The 22,734-nt window shown below is 53.0% G+C and overlaps 1 protein-coding gene across 3 annotated transcripts in view; it reads right to left on the bottom strand.

The window, feature by feature from the left end:
• The window catches only part of SCUBE3 (signal peptide, CUB domain and EGF like domain containing 3), a 28,768-nt gene extending 17,991 nt beyond the window's left edge, over positions 1-10,777 (bottom strand). For all 3 annotated transcript variants that reach the window (XM_052698318.1, XM_052698319.1, XM_052698320.1), the window contains exons 1-3: positions 10,228-10,777; positions 2,246-2,368; positions 1,322-1,447 (exon numbers count right to left, since the gene is read on the bottom strand). In XM_052698318.1, coding sequence (XP_052554278.1) covers positions 1,322-1,447; positions 2,246-2,368; positions 10,228-10,312 — 334 coding nt within the window. In that variant the 5' untranslated portion in view covers positions 10,313-10,777. The remainder of the gene's footprint in view (positions 1-1,321; positions 1,448-2,245; positions 2,369-10,227) is intronic.
• Positions 10,778-22,734: the final 11,957 nt, after the last annotated feature.

Below are 22,734 nucleotides of genomic sequence, written 5' to 3'. Positions count from 1 at the left end.
GATGCTTCCTTGCGATGAGCTGTGGAAGGGCTGCAGGGATGCAGGGCTGCCCCGCGCCCGCTGCTCCCCTCCCACCCCGCTCTGTAAACACATGACGTCTGTGGCTCGCCGAGCCCAGCTTCCCTTTCTTCTCCTTGGGCTCATCCTCCCCAGGGTGGGGAAGGCAGGGCCGCCCGCCTGCGCTCCCTCCAGCTGTGTAAATCTCCCCCTTCACCGAGGAGCCTGCAAAGTTCCCGGTGATGGCAGTTAATGCGAAGCGTATGTGTCCAGAATCCCTTTCCCTTCCTCCCTCTAATGATGAGCTCATTAATGACCTCGCTGCAGACACTAATTAGCAAATAGCACGCCGCAGTCCGGGGTGGGGGAGGTGGGCGGCCGGGTGCCCCTGCGGGCGCTGCGGAAGGAAGGGGGCGTTGGGATGCGGGCAGCGCGGCTGCCCCGAGGATTCGGCCGTGCCGCAGCCGGATGGAGCTCGGGGCAGCGCGAGGATGCGCAGCTCTCCGTAGGCAGATGCTGGGTTTGTCTTGGCCTCAGGATTATTTACCCAGTCCTTTCGCCGGCTCACATCTCCACCATATTTGCTCTTAACTCATCTATTTTGGCAGGTGCAGGGCTGACCTCAAGCACGAGCGCCCAGGAGAGCCCTGCAGGCTGGTCCTGCCTCCGGCAGCACAGCAGCACGCGCTGCTTCCATCCATTGGCCCCAAACCCAGCAGTGAGGAAGGCCTCCAGTTCCACCTTGCCCAAACATATGGATGATCCCTATCCAGTTTTGTCCCGGCACCCAAGCATCCCCATCGTGCAATGGGAAGCAATGCCATCCCCATCCCTGGAGAGCTGTCGCTGCACAAAACATCTCCGGTGCCTCTGCTGTCAGCAGCTCTCCCAGACACCACACCTGAAATATGCAACTCGCAGATTATCTGCTTTCACCACCAGCAATGTAACAGCCTAGAATGGAGGCTGTTTGCATTGCCGCTCCTTAGGGCAATGCAAACCAGTGGGATTGTGGCAGGTGCAAGGATGAGGCTTGCAGGATGGAGTGAAGTGCACAGGGGTCTTGGCCCTCTGCAAGCACAGAGGGAAAAAACAGGGCTGTGCCTGCTTTATCTGCATACTAGCTTCCCATTCACATGCAAGCTGTTGGTGCTTGTACACTCTTAAGTCTGCTGGGTTTGAGCTCTTTGCAGGCTGCCATTACCTTGGTTTCTTGGCAAAAGCAAAAATGCTGAGGCCATTTAAGCAGCAGCTTCAGCTAGCAGCAAACCTTGGCACAACAAACCCTACCACAAAGCCACCCCTGAGCCAGCCCAGCACTCACCCAGGCAGTTGTGGCCATCGTGTGCCAGGCGGAAGCCATCGTAGCAGGTGCAGCGGTAGTTCCCAGGGATGTTGACACACTCGTGGACGCAGCCTGCATTGTCCTCCCGTTCACATTCATCCACATCTGCAGAGAAAGGAGGGCAGGGAGCTGCAGGGAGCATGGCTCTGCTGCGTGCCCCAATCCCAACCTTGTCCCTGACCCAGCTCAGGTGTCACCCTGTGGTCCCTGCTGCTGCTCGCCAGCTCCTGCTGCATCCCAGCACTGCTGCAGGAGCAGAGCCCCACCTGCACCCTTGAGTAATGATCAGCTCTGCGTGCAGCCATCCCTCCTGCTGCAAAATCCCAGCCAAAGGCTGCTCCCCTGCTCTGTACCCAAAAGGTGATGCATGGGGAGGGTATGGCTTCACCTGCCCATACAGAGGTACTTCAAGTCTCAGAACACAGCTCTACTGCCTGTCCTTCCTGGAGGAAAGCCCCCTCACAAGCCCAGGAACCATTTAGGATTTCCTGAGGGCAGCATGTTTGCGTGCTACCTGAGCTGGGATCTTGCTTTTGTTCCATCACTATTTGTACTCCTCTTGATTCAGGAAGTTTTCTCCTGCCCAGTTCCTGCCTCCTTTCCCTGCTGCATTTGGACACATACATGCTTAAGCTTCTCATGTTTTACCTACTGACCTAATTCTGTAGCTTCTGGGGTGCAAACCCTGCAGGAAGAATGCCTGGATTTGTTGCAAACAAAGCCCAGGTGACCCTCTAGGGGCTGGAGCAGCACCACTCTTTGCAAACATGGCTATTTGCAGAGCAGTATCACCACATCCTGTTGGTTTGTGTCTAAGAAAAGGTTTGTAGTGGGCTGGGGTGGCTCAGCATCCCTCACTGGTGCTTGGTGCTCATTGGAGGGGCTCCCGCAGCACATCCTTACCTTTACAGTGCTTCCCATCACCGGTGTAGCCAGACTTGCAGATACACTTGTAGGACTTGGGTGTGTTCTGGCAGATGGCATCAATGTGACAGCTATCAGTGCCCTCCACGCACTCGTCCACATCTGCAAGGGGAGAGGAGGTGATGGGAGCAAGAAGTACACAGACCCGTAGCAGCCATACAGGCTTTCAAGCATCAAAACACAGAGTGGAGAAGAGGAAGGGAAGAATTCTGCTGCTCTGCTTTGCTCACAATCACTGCACCCAGCCGAGTGCAACTGGTGATGGGTGTGATCCAGAAAAGCATCACCTGTACACCCTCTCTCCTTAAAGCTCCCCTGGGAGCCAGTGATCATTTCACACAGCTGAGGGAAGCAGTGCTCAGACACCAAAAGTCCAGGCTGGAAGCAGCCCAGCTAGAGGTGAAAGCCTCTGTCTCCAATTAGCAGTTTCCTGAGCTGATCGGTCACCCAGATAATCGTCACTGCTCTTTATTCTTAGGCATGGAGGAATGTGTGCAAATTAACAGGGACCACAATAAATAAACCTGAGAGCAGGAACCAGGGAGTGAGAACTGGGAAAAACAGCGCAGCTTCCTCAGGAGCACAGCCAAAAGCACAGCTCCCCAAAGGCCCAACACCTCTATCGGCATCGTCCATCCAAACAGTGGGGATGTACTTCACAGCATGGAGGGAATCATCACGGAGCCGTGGGATGGCTGGATTGAAAGGGACCTTAAAGATCATAGAACAATGGGGTTGTTGGGTTGGAAGGGACCTTAAAGATCACAGAACCATGGAATAGTTGGGTTGGAAGGAATTTTAAAGATCATAGAACCACAGAGTGGTTGGGTTGGAAGGGACCTTAAAGATCAGAGAACCATGGGATGATTGGGCTGGAAGCGACCTCATGGCCCCCTGAGCCCCACTCCTGCTGTGGGCTGGGTGCCCCTCACCAGCTCAGGCTGCCCAGGGCCCCATCTGTGGTCATGGACACCTCTGATAAAAAAAAAATTCTCTCCTAATATTCAGGAGTAAATCTCTCCTTTTAGTTCTAAATCATTTTCCCTTATCCTACCACCATCTGCCCATGTAAAAAGTCACTCTCCCTCCTATCTACAAGCTCCTGGCCAGAGCATAAGACTCCAGGCAACAACCTCAGCAACACCCAAGGGCTCACTGTGGCAGGAGGCACGGGGAGCAGAGGTTTTAATAGCACAGAAGAAATGGAGAAGCCTTAGCTGTGTGGGGTGGAGGCTGTGTGGGAGCTGAGCATCATGCACGGGCTTGGGGACCTTCAGTGCATCCCACTCTGCCACATCCCATAGGAGGGATTTGGACCCCAAAAACCATGAGCCCAAGGCTGAGAAACTCCCAGCTGCCTTTAAAATCTGTCTCTCTGCAGTGCAAAGAATGCAGGCGCTCCGGGAGGTCCCTGAAGATGTGATGCATCCTGGCAAGCCAGCAGAGGCTGGGCAGCCCCAGAGGAATGCCGGGATGGAGGCCACGGCCACAGGAGCAAAGGGCTGAGCACTCTCCGGCCACCATGGGGTTTTTTTGCAGGGAGATGTGAGTCATCCTTGCACCAGGGAGGCAGCACGTGCCTGTGCATTGTATAAATATTTACAGCACGCATTCATATTTGTTGTTTGACATTAGCCATGGCCCGCGGCCACCAGCGCCTCCCTCGGGCCATTAATCACGGGCTGGGGGCTGACCCACCGCAGTGGGAGAGCTGTGGGGTGGTGTGGGGACAGGCACCCACTCTGCAACCCACAGGGACAGCCCTGGTGCCACCACAGGGCGAAGACCCCACACTGCACCCAATGCTGAGCCTCACTGCATCCATCCCCGCTGTCACCTCCCAGCCACAGCAAGGCGGGACGGGGATTGCTGTTGCTGGATGCCCCACTGGGCACCCCATAGACTCCAGGTGCCCACCTCAGCACTCGTGGTGCATGCAGCTCTCAAATCAAAGAGATGTGATTGGGATGCCCAACATTGCCCATGTGGCAGACTCAATAGAAACCACAGCCAATGAGTTCAAACCCAACACATTCAAACCCAAACGCCTTGATCCCAGTAGCTGGAGCCACTCACACTCGCCAACAGCCAGCTGTGCCCACGGCAGGACAGGGGCTGATGTTCCGCAGCTCCCAAATCTGCCCCAGGTGGGGCTCATCAAATTACAATGGGTAACGGCCTTAACTGGCACCAGGAGAGGTTCAGCTTGGATCTTAGGACAAATCCGTCACAGGGCGGTGATGCAGTGGCACAGTCTGCTCAGGGAGCGGGGGGGACCATGAAAAGGCTCAGAACTGCAGAGATGTGGCACTGAGGAACGTGGTTATGGGCACGGAGATGGGATGGGGTTGGATTGGCCATCTTTTCCAACTGTAATGATTCCGCAGTTCTATGAAATGTTGCACTTTTTTGAGTTTCAGGGGCACAGATGTGGGTACAGCTCTTCTAGCATCTCTCATGCACAGAGAGGTCGTGCTTCCACTTTGCTCAGCAACAGATGAGCAAAACCTCCCATTGCCGTTCTCTGAAAGCTCCCCAAACACGAAGCATCCATTGCACACCACAGAGTTGAAATTTTCCCAGCATTTTGCCAGAAATCGCACTTTTTTAGATTTATTTTTCCTATTTTTTTTCCCCTTCTCTGCCCTCAAAGTCAACACAATGAACAATGCGTGTTGTGATGCTGAAAACAATGCCGTGGCTTTCCCTCTCACACATGTATGGGGTTTTTTTCTATCTTCTTTTTTTTTTTTTTTTCCATTCTGTAACTTCAAAACCCCTCTAACTTTGGAAAGATTACACAGCAGCAAAAGTACAAAAGAAAACATTATAAATTTGCCACTCTGTAATTTTTCCAAAGCTGGAGACATTCTGAAAGGTTACAGGATTAGAAAACGAGGGAAAAAAGGATAAAAAAGTGTGTGTGTGTGGGAAGCATGAATAAATACCCTCCTGGCCACTCCAGGAACCATCCCATCCTGGCAGGGATCCTACCTTCAGAACACCGAAATCCTGGCTCCTAAGAAAGAGCATCTTTAAGAAACGATGGAGTAAAAATCAAGAAAAAAAAAAGCCTTCTGAAAAACCCGATTTTTGCATTCTTGTCAATGTAAGGAGCATTTCCCATGGAGCAACTTTGCTGTTGGGACATGCTTTCCTGTGGGAGATTTCCACCTCTGAAAATGCCTGTGGCACTGCTGCAGGTGCTTCCAGCAGCTGCAGAGATGCAAGGGATGAGATTTCCAAGCCAACAGGATGGGAGATTCAACAAAAAGCAATGCCAATATTCCAACTCCATCCGCAGCCACGAAGCCCTCACTGGGGTTCATAGAATCGTAGAATGGTCTGAGTTGGAAGGGATCCTCAAAGATCATCCAATCCAAGTCCCCTGTCTTGATACAGGACATACATTGATACAGGACACCCACAACTCAATCAGGGTGCTCCAGGCCCTGTCCAGTTTGGCCACGGACGTCTCCATGGATGGGGACATCCACCTCCTCTCTGGGCAGCCTGTTCCAGTAGACCCACAGCCACTACCGTAAAAAACCTTTTCCGTATATCAACCCTTTTTCCCCTCTTCGAGTTTGAAACCATTTCCCCCTCGTGTTATTACAGAATCACAGAATCTCCAAGGTTGGAAAAGACGTCCAAGATTCCTTAGTCCAACTGTCCACCTACCACCAATGGTTCTCCACTACACCGTGTCACTCAGTACCACATCTAAAGGTTTCTTGAACACATGAATTTCTTGATCCATGGGTCTGCCCCATGGCTCCAGATCTGGGAGGTCAAGTGCCAACCCCAGGCTGGGATTTGGGGTCAGCCCCTTCAATAATCCAAGCTGCCCTTTTTCAGACTCCTATGGGTGCGCTGTGCCCCAAATACCCCGAACTGAGGGGTTTTGCACAAGGCAGATCTGCAATGAAGACGCTACGGCCCATCCAGAGATGTACCAAAGGGCGCCCAGCTCCACCTCTGGATCCAGCCTCAATTTTGGGGCAAAGCCCATTGGGGCTTTGCCCATGCCCTTGGGGTCAGCAGCACAACGCTGAGGCTCTGCCCACAGCACAGCCCTGGAGGAGGTGGCAGCGCCCAGCGCGATGTTTTTTATTCCGTTGTGGGTGGGATTTTCCAGCGCTCGCTGTTGGGCCCCGTTCCGCTCCAGCTGCAGCTTTATTCTCCATTTCAAAGGCAGCCGAAGAAGGCAGACGGTTGCAACGCCACTGCCATTTCGAGAGCTCCCAGAGGACGGCTGCCCCGGCACCGCATCGCGCCCATGGGGATGCAGTGCTCGGAGGGGGGACGGCGCTGGGCGCCCCGGGGCATCCACACCAATGGATGTGTGCACGGCTCCACGTGCCCTCACAGCCCGTGCTGGGCTCTGCCCTCGCTTCCTCGTTAGAAATAATAACAGTAAAGATGCTTTCATCTGCAGGCAGACGGACTGAGTCAACGGAGATGAGCTAAGGTGGCAAAAACCCACTGGGAATTCCGAAACAAACAAAACCTTTTTCACTCTTCTCTCAGCGCTTCAGCGTTTCCTCTCAAATTGGTTTGATTCTTTGTTTTTCTATAGGCAGCCTGTCTGTATAGAGACACGTGTGTAGCTGTTGGCAGAGGCACGGAGTTTCCACTCGGCCTTAATGCCAAATTAAAGCGTTATAACTTCAGTAGCTCTTTTTACTGGGGTATTAATAACCACCTCAGACACCGCGGGGCACTTTATTAATCATTTGTTCGTGGGATGGGGTGGGCGCTGCGGGCACGTTGGCCAAAGATGCATCATCCAAACTGGGAATCCTAGCTCAGGTGCTTGGGGACGGGACGGGCACGGGGGTGGGGATGGGGATGGGAGATGCAACTGTGGGCTGCGGTGTGCTATGGAGCAATGATGCTGGAGGAGCACGGAAAGGAAGGGAAAAGCATAGGCATGAGCTACAGAGAGGGGTTGAACGGCTCTCCCCATCCACCTGCACTTGGGTGGCTCTTCAGGGGTTGCTCCTGTTGCTCCTTCTGCTTATCGGCTGAGCAAGGCTCGCCTTCCGGAGCGTGCTTGTTTTGTGTTTGGGGAGCAACAATCACGGTGGGAAGCAGCCTCTCCAAATCACAGCCGTGAGACAGAGCAAACTTTATTTGCCATCCCAGGCTTCTCCTGAAGCCTCTCGGGGGACTTATAATGCTGGAAGTGAAGGTTAAGGTTATTCATGCATACTTTTTTCCTAAATGGATTACTCCGGTGCGACCGTCTGCGAAGGAAAAAATTTATATAAAAATAAGAGAAAAAAAATAAAACTCCCGAGCCGCTTGGAGACAGCCATACATCTCTGCACTGGAAGACTCGAGGTGTCTGAATATTTATACTCCCGTTGGCAGTTACAAAAAAACTCTTCTTCCCTCCTTCCCACCCCCCTCCCCTTTTTAATCTAAGTATGGGCATGTCAGACGCCCTCAGTCAAAGATCTCCTTTGAACTGCTGTATGTTGAAATGTTTACAGTTTTACATTTCATATTTCAGAGGGGCGGAGGGGACAGGCACAACAGTCACACACTGTGAATGCAGCAGAGGGAGGAAAGCAGAGGCCGAGGGGGAGGAGGTCCGGCGGAGATGGGAGGGGAATCCAACAGCATCTCCATGCTGCAGTTGGGAAATTTTGTACTCCTTACAAAATAATACATCCCCAGCAACGTGGGCTCTGCAGGTGCATCCCCACCAAAACTGAGCCCCTCATGCAGGAGGTGCCAAGGCTGTGGGAGAGGCTGCAGCCTCTGTGGGACGTCTTTGTTTATGGGATGCTGCCAGAGAGGCAATGGGATAAGGATGTGCCCTTGTGCCTGTAGGTGAAGGGCTGGGTGCACAGCCCTGCTGAAAAACTGGGGAGCTATGGGCACGGGGGAAGGAAGACAGCAGCATCCAAGCACTGGGGCTGCCAGGAGCTCCTCCTGCCTTGCATGGGTTTGTATCACCGCTTGAAAGCAGTCTCAGTCCTAAGCTGACCCTCCAAACCCAGCACACACCAGTCCTCCATTGGGCACCGTGCAGAGCTGAGCTGAGCCCCCTCCCTCAGAGCTTTGCAAGGTAACGCAGCGCTGTGAAGGAGCCCTGCTTACATCACACCATTCTGCAGGAAAACCAACCCACCCTGCGTGGGACAGCTGACACAGGCATGTGTGAGGGATACCACACAGCTGCACGCTGCACGTGGCACCGCATGGGGAAAGCACCAGGTGAGCTACCAGCACGGCAGTGAGGTGGTGAGCTCCATCCTTGGGCACCATCACCCCAGAGCCTTCAGACCCATCCTCTCTCAGCACACCCTAGGCACGCGGCTTGCTGCTCGAGTTCAACTTTGGAGCGTGGAGAAAGCCAAGTGGTGTTGGGGGACACCCGAACACCCCAAACCCACGTGTCTCTCAGCCTCCTCCCGCTGCCTCCTGAGCCCCAGTGGGGTCCAAGGGTTCCTCCAGCCCTGCTCAGCTCAGCTCAAACTGGAGCTGGGAGCAGTACAGTATGGAGGAGCCCGCACTGCCCCGGGTGCGAAGCGGGCGGTGAGGATTTAGCTCACCTCTCTCCACCCCCTCTCCACCCCGCTCCTTCCCCGAAGGGATCTGTCAAGTCTCTGCACGATGGAATTTTACTTTGCTATTTTAATGCAATTCTGGCTCAGGCTTAAATGGAACTGGAAACCAAAAGGCCTTAATAAATAAATATTATGATAAGAAATGAAAGCAATGCATACACGAAAGATAATTTGGGGAGGGGGGGGGTGGGAAATGAAGCATTCCTTTCTGAGCTTAAATCGTGAAGCTTTACGCAGAGCTGGACGCCTTCTCAGCAAACCTTTGCCCTGGAAAATCTCCCCCATGCTTGTCCAGACCGAGAAGACTCCCATTGTTTTAGAACACTGAAGGCAGATAAGACAATAGCCTTGAAATTCCTCCTAACTTCGTCAGTGACAGGGCTCAGCTCGGCTAGTCCTATTGCCTGCACGAGGTCTTTAATTACACGCTGCGCTCCCATATTTCATTCACACACTATTTAATCTCACCCTATGCACAAACATGCAGCTACTACAATAGCGGGAGCCAGAGCTGGTTTGATAAACCCTGTATGGATAGGACAAACAAAACAAAACACGGTGCAAACAACAGATCCTAACAGGATTGTGGTGAATGAGGGAAAAAAAGCCCCTTCGATCCGGTGGCATCGTGCACATAGGGCTGTGTGTGCTCGCGTGCGCACGCACCCCAGTGCATAGAGAAAAATCCAAGCTAAATATAGAGGTGCTATAGAAAAGCCTAAGATATAGATAGCCCGTATATAAAGCTATGTGTGTGCTGGGAGAAAGCCTGGCTGAAGCACGGGAGCGGAGGAGCAGAAACGCCTGAAGTCGATAGTGATGGGATGTGCCTCTCATTTTCAGGGACAGGAAAGCACAGAGCGTTTTTCAGCTCAGATCCATGAAGCTCTCTGCAGCACACTGCCCTGCTCGGGGCTATCACAGCATTTGGGGTGCTGTGTGTGTGGATGGAAAGCACACCAACGTGGTGCTCCCACCTTCCAGCCCCGCTGCGCCTTCCCCATCCCCGGAGCGCCCTCACTCACATGGCATCACCCCTCTGCACACAGGCGAAGCCCCAAGACAGAAGAGCTTCCAAACTCCTTCAACCAGTGCAGTGATGGGTGAGCGCTGATTTCCTGCCTCTGCACCCCCTGCCCAGAGATAAAGAGTCCGAACACACGCAAAAAAAGCCAACAACCCTAAACGCAGATCATTAAAGAGTTCACAGAAAGACAACAATTAAAGGCAGCAGTGGGATATCTGCAAGCAGCGCTCAAAATCACCTCAACTAAGTTGTTACTGCTGCCCGTTTCACCAGCCTGTGCATAAAGCCCACATGTAACAGGAGGTCCGGCTGCCTGCACACACATCAAACAGATTTGGGAAGATTTCTCTTACCTTGACTGGCTTTATTTGCCAGCGTGATTCCAGAGTGGAGCAGAAGGGCAAGCATGCACAATCCAGCAATCTGCAACGCTCCCATTGCAATCCCCGCCTGCCTGCAGGAGCGGGGGCAAGAAGGGGGATTTCTCGTGCTTTAAAGGAAACAAGAGGCTGAGCATGCAAAGGGAAGGCAAGAGAAGGAAGGGGCTCTCCTCTTGCTGTGTGTGAGACAGAAGGAGGGAAGGGAACCGAAATGATGGAAAAAGCTGCTCTGGGTTCAGTGTGGGGCTCTTGGTGTTGCTAAAGAGGAGAGAGTGAGGGAAGGAGACCTAGGGCAGTTGGAAGAAAGTGGACTCTATCGCCCTCTCCCTGGCGGCTGCTCTGATCCCTTCTCCTTCTTCTCCTTCTTCTTCTTTTTGCTAAATAATCCCAGCCAATTCCAGTTCTGCAAGAGAGCAGCAGCAGCGGCGGCGGCGATGAAGGGGGGAAGCAGGCGCCTTGCACTGGTGCTGGGGACCTGAGAAAGGGGAGTGGAAAGGAGAGCCCCATCCAAGCAACGCCCTTTTTCTCCCAGCCTTTCTTTCTTTCTATTTGGCTTTAGCTACTCCTTCCCGGCTCCCCCCTCGCACCCCCAGGCTGGGCTCTGCCTGCAGGAATTTACAGTCTGCTCTGGAGGAGCAGGGCCAGTAGCCATGGAGACTGCTTCCCTGGGAGCAGGGAGGTCAGGCGCAGACCATGGGTGATCAATGCATCAATGCAAAGCCCCCCGCAACCCCCAGACCCACCCCGCGCCTTGCAGCCCCTTGGCCCGTAGGGCTCAGGGTGGTGGTGGTGGGGAGAGGGGGAGGCATCCGCCGTGGGAGGGAAAGAAAAGGGGAAGGAGAAATAAAAGTAGAGGGGGGAAAAGGGGGAAAAAAAAAGAAAAAAGAAAACAAGCACACAATAAAAGAAGGAGTTTGCAGATGCCGCGACCTGCGGCACGGGGGCTCAGCGGCTGCGGGAATGGTTGGGCCAGTGGGAGAGCTCTGTGAGAGATGGGGAGGGAGGGCTGGGAATAAGGGGGAGGGAAACACAGTGAGGAAAATGCGCTTTTCTGAGATATTTTGGTTTTTTTGGGTTGTATGCAGGAGCCTCTCGCAGCCTGGCCCTGCACGTAGGACCCCACATGGCCCTGCGCCTGCATTCCCTCCCCTGGCATCTGCTTCTAGGGGTGCAGAGGGGACCTGAGGCAGAGAACCCACCGTGCTGCCCCCATGGGCTCATGTGTCCCCTTTTGTCCTGGCAGACCCTGAAGATAAAAGAAATGGGTCTGAAAACTACAGAGAATGCACAGCTAAGCCAAAGCACCCGCTGCCATCCTGCCAGGGAAAGGAGAGGGTGCCCAGCAGAGCAGGAAGGTACTGAGGAGTCCCTGATTCTATTTGTGGTTTCCTTACAGAAACAAAAAATGCATAACCCCTGGGTTGCCATCACGATGTGCAGGGCCCTGTTCTGGAAGAGGTCTGCACAGCCAAAGGCAGCAGCCAAGAGAAAGCTCACACTGTGCCATCGTGCACCCCCCTGGGTGCTGCCACCAGCAGGATCTCCATGCAAAGTGTCCAGTCCTAAACTGGACCCCTACCAGAGCAGTGAGAAGACCATGGTCAGGTGCAGGGCAGATGCACAGACATGAACAAGAAACCCAGCAGGGCAGCACTGCTCCTATGGGATGGGTCCAACAACTCACTGTGCTGAAACCAGTGACGGACCCTCAGCCCCACAGCATTGCCTGGGAAGGGGTGAAGAAGCAGCAGTGATTATTAAAGCTATAGAAAATAGCACCATATAGAGAAATATGAACACAGAGCTGTCACTGTTGGGATGCACTGGGAGAGGTGCGATGCAGAAGCAGGAACTGGAAACTCCCTGCTCCTCTGTTCCAGGTCCCCACATCCCACCCCATCATCTTTTGTCATCATAACCAGAGGAAAACTATACACTCCTTTTTCTTCCTTTTTTTTTTTTTTTTTTTTCCTAACCTGTCTTCTAAATCTGGAGACCGATCTCAAGGCACGAGGGACAAGACCTTCAGCTATGTTGATTTATAACCGAGCTTCTAAATTACAGGTTTACGCATTAGTATAAACACCCATAAACCAGCCCTAAATACACAGTATCGTATGTAATCAAAACGCCAAAACACCGGTGGCCACGTGACAGCACGGGGGGAAGGATGGGCTCAGAGTGCCTCGGTGGGGCTGGCACCAACCAAGTGCTCCCAGTTAAACCAGTTCATTGTACTGGGAGTGGGTCTTGCCCTGAAAGAACCATTGGGAGCCACGGGGCTGAGCCCCACGTATGGCTCATGCAATGGGGTTGGGACAGGCTGGTGTTGAGAAACTCACTCAAAAGTCTGGATTTCTTCCCCAACTTTGCCACCTGGTTTCCATGGTTGGAAGAAAAGAACTGCTGCTGGAAAAGCCACGGGTCTGTGCAGATGAAGATCCCCAGGATCACATGGGAAGGATGCAGGAAGGCTCGTGAAAATCAGCCCCAGCGCTTGGGGTTCAACCAGCTCCCGCCACTGGGAGCCCTTCCAAGGCAACTGGGACAACTGGGCAAGGCGGAGAGCATGGCTGCTGTGGGACATGCACGTGTGTGCGTTGGGGAAGGCAGGGCTCTCCTCCCCACCGCCTCCGCTCCCCGTGGAGCACTTCTGGGCAAAACCCATTTGCTTTGGCTTCACGTAGGGCCAGAAGATTCGGGTCCATTGTGCTGAGGCACTGAAGAGCCGGCGTGGAATCGTCGACCATGCTGAAATGGTTACATGGGGAGTAATGAAAATTTACTGCACCCTGCTCGGGTCGCCAGCCAAGAAATAAAAGCAAAAGATCACAACAGGCATTTTTTTAATTTGAGGCAAAATTAAAAAAAGAAAGGATCCGCACTTAGAAAATAACAACCACATCCACAGATCAAAGCAGCTGTTCTCCTCTCATTCTGGGTTTTAAGAGATTTCTGCAGCTACGGGGATGTTTACACAGGGAGAGAGATACATACATTGTGCTGTCTTGATGCTGCCTCTCCCCCCTTCATCTGGCAAAACATTCCCTGGGAGGCAATATGAGGTCATTCTTAGACCCTGCGTTGTTTTCCTCAAGCTGCAAGCCTTCGGGGCAAGAGGCAATTCAGTTCCCATTAGCAAACGCACATTTGCGCTTGGAACCTTCCCATGCACATCTTGATGAGGAGCTTGGGGCCGGTGACAGGACCTGCCCTCACCAGCTCCTCATGGCACCCAGGGGGTCACCAAACCACGGGAAGGGGCTGTGGGGCCAGGGAGCTGCGTGGCACCTCCTGCAGCCCAGCCTCCCTGTTACCGTGGCTTCCACTGCTTTTATTACAAGTGGGGCTGCGTGGCTCTGAGGAGCGCTAATGGGCTGTAAAAGTCATTTCCCCCTCTGTCTTCTTGTCTCATGACTATTGGGAGCTTGCATCCTGCTCCAAAGCCCATGCAGAGATGGAGGCTGTGGGAAGGTGCCAATGGATGCTCCCTTTGTCTCCTTGCATCCACCCGCTGGTGCTCCATGGGCAGCATCGCTTTCTCCAAAGCCAAGTCTGGCTCATGATCCCCCCCCATGCTATCAGTCTGAAACCAGACTTAGTATGAATGTAATGTCGCACACTATAAACGAGCCACATCTTCAGCACTGCCTGTGCATATTTGCACGATGATGGAGCCAGAAGGGATTTCTGAGGCTGTGCAAGGAACTGCTGTGAAGTAATAGTGGACACAAAGCTCCCATAAAGGACCTCAGCGCTTGCAGAACCAGCTATTGAATCAGGTAGGGGCACTGTAGGAAGAAGACGCCAACGGATTAAGCCACGATGCTTAAGAGTACAGAGAGCCCAGGAGGACCAAAGTCACAGCCCTGCCATCGCCCTGCACTGAAGGGTGCTGATGGTGCCCCCAGAAAGCAGCTGTCGTGATGTTCCAATGCCCCAGCGAGGGGTGTGATCTCCAATTGGGAACAGAATGGACTATTTTTAAAAACAGCAAGGAAAACACTTCGTTCCCAGCAAGAAGCTGACAGCTCAGCTCATCTCCGTTGCAAGCTCCTGGGCACAGCGCTCCTTTCCCCAGCCCACCATTTCAGCACGGTGCTCCGAGGGGACGAGAAGCACCAGGTCCAGCTATGTGTCTGCCTGCCCTCCCCCCCCTCATGATGCCTTTTTTCCAGTGTCGTAGATCTTCCCAAAACGACGTCCTTGTTTGTCATTCCCCCCTTTGCAGCAGGAGAAGCTGACACACGCGGAGGTGAGGTGACTTACGCGGCGTCACCGGGAAGGTCGATGGCAGCGCCAGGAATAGCCCCGTTCCCAGCTAACCACTAACCACACTTATCCCAGAATAAGGGTCCCTTTTTCCAGCTGAATTTATAACAGCTTGCTAAGTGACATAAGCCCTTACAGAAATAGGCAGGCTTTTATTCCAGAATAATTACTGGGAAATCACACTACAGCGTGCAGGGGGTGTAATTACACCGGCGTAGCTGCTGCTGGTGGATCGTACCCCACACACCGGCAGCTCCCTACAGCTTTTACCTTGTCCTGCTTTTCCATGAATCATAGAATCATTAAGGTTGGAAAAGACCATGAAGGTCACCAGCCATTGGCTCACCCCCTCCATGCCCTCTGACCACATCCCTCAGTGCCACATCTTCACGGTTCTGAATATCCTCTAGGGTCCCCACCACCTCCCTGTGCCAATGCTGACCGCTTTTTCCAAGGAGAAATCTCTCCTAATATCCAATCTGAAACTCCCCTGGCGCATCACCTACAGATCATCACCAGGCAGAAGGCAGCAGATCTCTCCTTAAAGTTTTATTAATCATATTTCCCACTGAAGCTACCCAACAACAGACCTTCCAGCTCCTGCAGCCAACAGCTGTCTTTTGTTACCCCAGACCGATTCAGCAACGCAGTGTGTCTGCTTCCAGTTCATCTCCAGCACAGCTTTGGAGCAGGTGTTTTATTTTAAACACATGTTTACGTCCCACCAGGTAAAATCCAGCTCAGAGTTCAGATTCTGCTGAACTGAGGCCCGAAAAGCATCTCTGCCACGAGCTGTTACAATACATCCTCTTTAACGACCCGCAAAAGCAAACGGATGGTATTCATCAGGCGCTGATAGGTCCAGGTATCCATTGAGAGCACCATCTGCCAAGAGCAGAGCTCACAGCTCAGAGCGTACCGCAGGAGGGCGAGGGTTAACTCGGCACCAGTGACACTGCTTTCACTCCAGGACCCAGATGCGTGCGTTTAAAAGTAGCACTTCTCTCCTTAAAATAGTTTATGATTCTTAGTCGAGGATAAATCCAACGCCCCCGAGCAGAAGGAGACCTATTAATTCCTGAGTTTTTTCACGCTGTAGTAAAGCAGCGATTTTATTTGCCTGAGCTGTGTAAGATGTCAGTCATTTTCCCACTTGCATTTCCATGTACAATTTAACAAGGCATTAGTTTATTTCCAGAAGCCCCAGCCAGCCCCGAGCCAACCGCGTCAATATTTTGTCGCTGACACAAATGCCACCACCATTGGAGTCAACAGCGTGTTTTGGGGGGAGCTGTATTCCTTTTTTTTTTTCCTTTCTTTTTAAAGCAGTGCTCCTCTGAGATGATGTATGTACAGCTCTTAAAATACAGCTGGTGACACAAGCCATCCAGAGCAGCTTACCTGGGCGCAGAGGCATTGCTTTAAGGGGTCAAGAACACGACTGGAGGGCACTGACCTGACCAAAGGCATTTGCTAATTAATTCATTCTTCCAAGAGACTTAACTGCCTCTTGCTGTCGGAAACCAAGGCGAACTCGAGCCAAATGCAAAGCCTGTCGGAAAACACGGAGAGACCCTTGGTGCCTGCAGAGGACTTCAGAGCCGGGCTGCAGCGCTTCGGCTCCTGCTCTCCGGTGCCAGCAGCCAGGCTCTGAGCCAAGCCAAGGCTTCCCACTGCCCTCATCGCTCCTCAGTGCTGATGCTGGGCCTGGGGAGCACAGAGCCCAGGGAATGGAACAAGATGCGGCGTCCCCACCTTCCTCAGCCACCTCCTGTGATGCTGTTTTGGGGTGTTTCTTCTACACTGGACACTGGAACACTCCTGCACACCTTTGGCACACTCCTGAGAACTCTCTGAGGTTTCCTGGTCCAGTGGGATGGCAGCACAGTGGGCCCATCTCCCCGCCTCAATATGGACGCTACGCTTGTGCCCCAGGGCTCTCAATATAAGCCTGAGCATTGATCTCCATCCTCACCTTGCAGCACCAAAGCCGGGTGCTCTCAGCAGTGATACACTGCCTGCTTCCCTCCAGCCCTGCAGAGTCCAGGGCTGAGCAAACCCCAAGTCATCCCCCCCTTGTACCCCACACGAGCAAAGGGACGAGAGGAAATCAGAGACCAAACTTCCCCCAGCTGGGAAAGCCCTGCAGGATCCCCCCTGTGATCCTGCACCGGAGAACAGAGCGGCCTTAGTGTGTCAACAAGCCCTAAACACCCGAGGGCAGCTGGAAGTGAGATGCCATTATTATTATTATTATTTTTTAATTTAAAACGAACTTCTTAACCTACAGGAAAGTAAACGTTCTTCTAGGATGGCCAAGAAAACCACGCTGGGATTTTCCAAATGTGCATGACTGACTGTTTATGAGGAGAGGCTTCCAAACGCAGAAATAAATGGCTTGCTCTCAGCAGGTTTTCCTTTCTATATTTACCCTCACCTGAAATGAACATTATTGCACACTGCAACATTTATTCCCTCTGATCAGGGGAGCGGGCGAAGAAACGAACCAGCCGCAACACGTCAAATAAATTGTTAATCTGCTGTTTGCATTGGGGCCTGGGGAGGAGGGAGTCCCCAGGCCTGGGTCCCACGTACAACTTCCATGGCAGCTCCATGGAAGCACTGTGTTTTCCCCACTGCAGCCCACAGCTTGGAGTTCTCTCTGAGTCCCCATTTCCCCCCGGGGTGTTTCTCAAGGAGGGAAGTTTCTGCAGATCCGTCCCTGGTGGTGCGAGTGGTCCTGCTGATAGACAAAATGGCCACAGAACCCTATGAAGTTCTTCAGACAAGAGGCTGAGCCTTTGCAAACTGCATCTTAACGCGAGGCTGACCACTCAGCTGTAAAATCTCTCCTAATCCCAGCCCTTGGGAGAGGAGAGGACGGGGAGATCAGCTGCTTCTGCAGGACGTTGTCCCCATCACATGGCTCCCTCGGTCACGCTCGCACCCACCACCACGTCCAAATCTGGGCTTGACCTCCCATTTACCTTGGAGTTCCCTACGGAATCATGCCAACCCCTGCAACGTGCCAGCCCAGAGAGGGGCTCACACGGCCCTGGGGAAACCTGGAGTTAATTCCCTCCCATAGCAGGGGAAGCTGCTCACTGACTTGGGTGCACAGGTGACAAGCCTGCAGTTCAGCAGTGGGGTTGGGAACAGCCTTGCTCTGTCTGCAGGGCTTGCATGCACTCAATGCAAGACAAAACCTTGGTGGTTTTTTTTTTTGTTTCGTTTTGTTTTTTGTTTTTTTTTTCAGCTCAAACTTTTCACTTTTTGGAAAAGCCCATCCTTGTTAGGATAGCTTAGCAAGCCTTTCCCCAGCCAACCACTCCGAGAGCATTTGCGTTAATCCAGATTAACTAACATGAAGCAATTTAGATAAACCGCATTAAGCCAAAACACCTTTGAACTTTTTTTTTTTTTGGATTGGAATCCCTGCCCGAACGCTGTGTGTGGTTCGGGCCTCCCCACACCGCGGCATTGCCGGAGCCGAGCTCTCCACCAAGCAAGAATTGAGTCAAGTCAGCAAATACAAAGATTATCCAAAGGCGCCGAGCCAGCGGCACTGCAGCGAATCGGTGCTTTGCCAAAAACACCCCAAACCATGTTCAGGAGCACAGAATCCTTAAGGCTGGAAAAGATCACCAAGTTCAACCATCTACCCGTTCCCACCACGCTCGCTAAGACCCCCAGTGCCACATCTCCATGTTTCTTGAACAAGCATCCAACAGGGCAAAGGAGCACGGCGAGCACCTCTTGGCGCCAGGCTGACTATGTGACCACGAAGTAAAGCCCTCCAAGCCTCAGTTTACCCAGAGGTGACCTGTCCCCTGAGTACACCATGACGGCTCAGCTCGCAACGTGCTGACATCAGGCGCCGGCCACAGGAGGCTGGGCTGGGTGAGCAATGGTTTGCTGAAGGTGGCCAGATCCCACGGCCCGGACACGTGCACCCAGACTGAGGTGGAAACAGCCCGCATGTATGGGGTGTCTCGTGGAGATGGTCACGCTCTGGTTTAGGAGGAGGGAATTAATAGCTGCTCTAGTCATTGGTGAAACATGTAGCGCACCGCGGGCACGTACACACCTTCCACATCCATGCCAAAGCAGCAGAGGAAAGCCGCCAACCCAACCGGCTCCCAAACTGCAACCAGCAGCTACGGCAATCTCAACACCAAGACCAGAACGTGCAGCCCAGCACTTCCATCTTCTCACCAGGATGAGACAGACGGTAATGCTTCATTGGCTTGCAGGGGAGCTACAAGCTCTTCAGGACCCAGCTGCCTGCCAACATATTCACACCAGCATCCAGCACAGAAACAACCCTGACCTTGTCAGGCGCACCAGGAGCTCCCACAAAGAAAGCTCTCCTGCCTTGTGGGGGAGAGGGAAAACTCCTTTCTTTCCCAACTCCCCCCCCTACACCCTCCAAAAACACCTGCTTGCACTCTCTGCCCTCCACCCTGCTTGCTCTCCTCCTGGAAAAAGAACTCCTAGCAGGAACAAAACCACAGTACGTAGGGAACTCCCCTATTTTCTGCGAGCAAGAGCCCTAACGCCAGCGGGGCTTTGCATCTCCTGCTCGGACAGGGCTTGCTTTCTGCAGACAGAGCCGCAGCCCTGCTCAATGAGCTCCGCTCCCAGGTGATTTGGAGCAGGATACACCAGGAAGTTTGCTTTCGGCCGCCCCAGTCGGCGCGTGGGTGTGTAAACAGTGACCGACTTCACTGCAGGTTCGCCTCCTTTAAATGGGGACTTTCACATTCGTCAGACTTGAAAAAACAACGCCAACTTTTCAACAAAAAATCCATTTCCCCTTTCCATTGGCTGCGGCTGCTGCCAAAGGTATTTCTGTTTGAACGAGAGGGCCCTTCCCTCCTGCTGCCACCTTGCTGCACCCAGCAAAGCAAAAGCACAGGATGCTTCTATGCCGAGTTTTGGGACATGCAGGGATGGCACACGGAGCCCTCTGCTCTCCAGGGCAGTTGATCAGACGAGAGGTGACGTGATTTTAGGGGTTACAAACTTGGGAGGTTATTAAAGGGTGAATTGGGAATAACCACGCAGGCTGCTGCCCAACACTCACCCTAAAAACTCAAAATCCCTGTTGTGATTTTGCATAGATAGATGAGAAGAATCTAATCAGAGAGATGGATGGCAGTCGTTAAAATGGCAGATTAAAAGCACCAATCTAACCTATCACCAGCACTTCTGAAAAAACTGCCTTGCCAGCAAGGGAAAGTCACCTAGGAATTGGATTCCCTTGCAGGGAAATGCATTATAAATGCATTCTGCTATTACAGTTCAAGTCACCTGTCACCAGAGAAAGAAAACCAACGCAGGGCTAATACATACACACTATTGCCTCTTCTGGGACCAGGACTTACAGACCTGGACCGTGCATTGAAATGGGGGATGAGAGCAAACCGAAGTTATCAGCGAGCTGCACTGCTTTATTTCTGACATGAACAGCATCTCGGCTTCTTTGCATGAAGCTGAAGGTCAGAAAGAGGAAGAAGTGGGATCATGTGAAGCCAAACAGGGAGAACTGTGGGGAATTCCCAGACAGCATTTGAACTAGACTGGCCCCATCAAAAACCTCACTGGTTTTATTTCTCACAATCCTGCCTGTCTGCCAACCCCTTGCTGGTACTTAGAGCAAAGCAACAACCCCCAGTGCCTCCCTGAGCTCCCAGCATATCTGTAGCAACTCTTTGGGATGAGCCCACTGTGTCAGTGATCCTGCACATGCAAGCTACATGCTGGACAAGCTCTATCTTTGAGCAAGAGGAAAGGGCTCTATGCACACTGGGGTTTTCCCAGCTTCTTCCTTGGCAGCATCCAGCCCCAGGCCAAGGGCTGGTCGCTATCTGATGTCACTGCAGCATTGCCCAAGCTGAGCACTTTCCCCTTATTGCTTTTTGATGGGATAATTTTACAGCTCCCTGGGAGCCTGAGGAAATCAGCCGATTTAAGGAGATCACTTTAACACAACCATGTATTGCAGATGCACAGAGGGACTGCCACGGGTTCAGGTTAGGGCTAGCCCCTCCTGGCATGGAGTTGTTTACACAAACAAAATGGATTACAACTCATCAGCTAAGCTGCATTAATTGTACTCTTAGCCTGCTGTAAACCCACAGCAATGGTGGCAGCTCCAACCCTTTAAAACACGCCTATTCTCCATTGCAACTGCAGCAGGCGAGGAGAGCTGCAGCTTCATACACCCCAGCTGTGAAGCTGTAACTAATTACGTGTGGTAATTAGGTTGTCTGTCCCCACATAGTGTGCCAGTGCTGTGCCTTTCATCCTTTGCTTTTCTCCAGCCACAACACCCAGAACTCGTAAGCGTTTCAGAGACTTTGGAGGACAGAGCTGTTTTACAAGGGGTGGATCAAGGCTCCAGCTCCCGAACAGGCTGGTTCTTGTGCCTGTCCCACCATGGGTCCCACAGACCTCCCATCCCACAGACCTGCAGTGCTCTGAGACCTCCCAGCTCCAGTCATCAACAGTGCAGGTGTCAGCCAGCAAAGGTTATCAGATGCCTGGGAAATAGGAGGGAGCTGGAAGAGAGAAGAAAGGCAAACCTTTCATTAGAGCACAGACTGGGCATTTTGCCCCACAGAAGATTTAATCCCAGCCTTGGTGGAGGATAGAGCAAAATGGGACATGGTCACCCACTGCTTTCTGGGTTGGTCAGAAAGCAAACTGATTAAAAACAAATGAGAAAAAGCTAGATGGAAGCACACTGCAGCTGTTGCAGACCCAGCAGCACTTTCTGGAGCCTCCCCAGGACTACACAGCCGGCTTTTTCATTTTATTCACTCTGACAGGTCTAAGGTTAATACCCTGTCAGTTGACAGCCACTAAGCCACAGCTTCGCACAGGCTTTTGGTATAAAAACAATCAGCCCTGTGCTGATGCTGTAACTCCCCCAGACTGTGGATGGCGGAGAAATTCCTGCCATTCCTCAGAGGGCAATGGGAACCAGCCACGGCCACTGCCTTTTGTTCAGCTGCAGCCTAAAAAGCCTCACGGAGCATTCGCAGCTTCCACCTTTGAAAAACTGTGCAGAGGAGGTGATTGGGAAGGTCATGCTGGTAATGCCTTTGTTAAGGAAAGCTGCTGCACCTTGGAGGCGGTAGGCAGGGGCAGAAAGCAAAAGGTGAACCTGTGCTTGGCTCCCTTTTGCAGCAGCACAACGCAATGAAAGGAGTGGGTGCAGAAAGAGCAGTAGCTTTTGGTTTCCCAGCCCCAGCGCATAAAATACTGACACTCCCAGTATCAGCAATGGGAGCGATGCTCTTTATTTTCATCACTGACATCAACAGTGGGGCTGAGTGCACCTTTGACAACACCAAGCTGTGTGGTGCAGTCGATCTGTCTGAGGGACGGGATGCCACCGGAGATGGGTGAGCATTGGGTCCAGGAGAACCTCATGAGGTTCAGCAAAGCCAAGTGCAACATCTGCGCCTGGGTTGTGGCACCCCTAGAGCACAGCCCTGCCGAAAAGGACCTGGGGGTGCTGGTGGGTGGCAGCTGGGCACGAGCCAGCACTGTGCCCTCACAGCACAGAAAGCCAACTGTATTCTGAGTGCATCCAAAGCAGTGCTGCCAGCAGGGCCATGGAGGGGATCTGCCCCTCTGCTCTGCATTGAGACCTCACCTGGAGCACTGCATCCAGACGGGGAGTCCTGAGCACAGGAGAGACGTGGAGCTGTTGGAGCACATCAGAGGAGGGCCACAGAAATGATCCCAGGGATGGGACACTGCCCTGCAAGGACTGAGAAAGAAGGGTGCAGTCTGTAGAGGGTCTGTGGGGGAGGACAAGGGGTCTCAAAGAGGGGAGGTTTAAGTTGGATGTAAGGAAGGTTTTGCAGCCAGGTGAGGCACCGCACGGGCTGCAGGGAGGCGGTGATGCCGCGCCCCCAGAGACCCCAGGGGGCTGTGAGCACTGATGGAGCTGCGGGCATGCAGGGATGGCTTTTAGAGATGGCTCAGACGGTTCTAACAGGAACACACCTAGAAGGTGCAGGCTCCTAGGTTCTGCTGACAGCCTCTCACAAAGAGCAATGCGCTCCCGCCCTTCTCCCTCCCACAAGGCGCTGAGTTCCCCCCCCCCCTCCCCCCCCCGCCTTTCCATGGTAGAGCCCCACCGCGCAGCGGGACAGGGGCTGCGGGGCGGCCCATCGGCGCAGAGCGGGGGAG

This window comes from Tympanuchus pallidicinctus, unplaced genomic scaffold, assembly GCF_026119805.1.
Source record: "Tympanuchus pallidicinctus isolate F22 unplaced genomic scaffold, pur_lepc_1.0 scaffold32, whole genome shotgun sequence".
Lineage (NCBI taxonomy): Eukaryota > Metazoa > Chordata > Aves > Galliformes > Phasianidae > Tympanuchus > Tympanuchus pallidicinctus.
The sequence above is the reverse complement of the archived record's forward strand: the minus strand, read 5'-3'. Positions and strand labels throughout refer to the sequence as shown.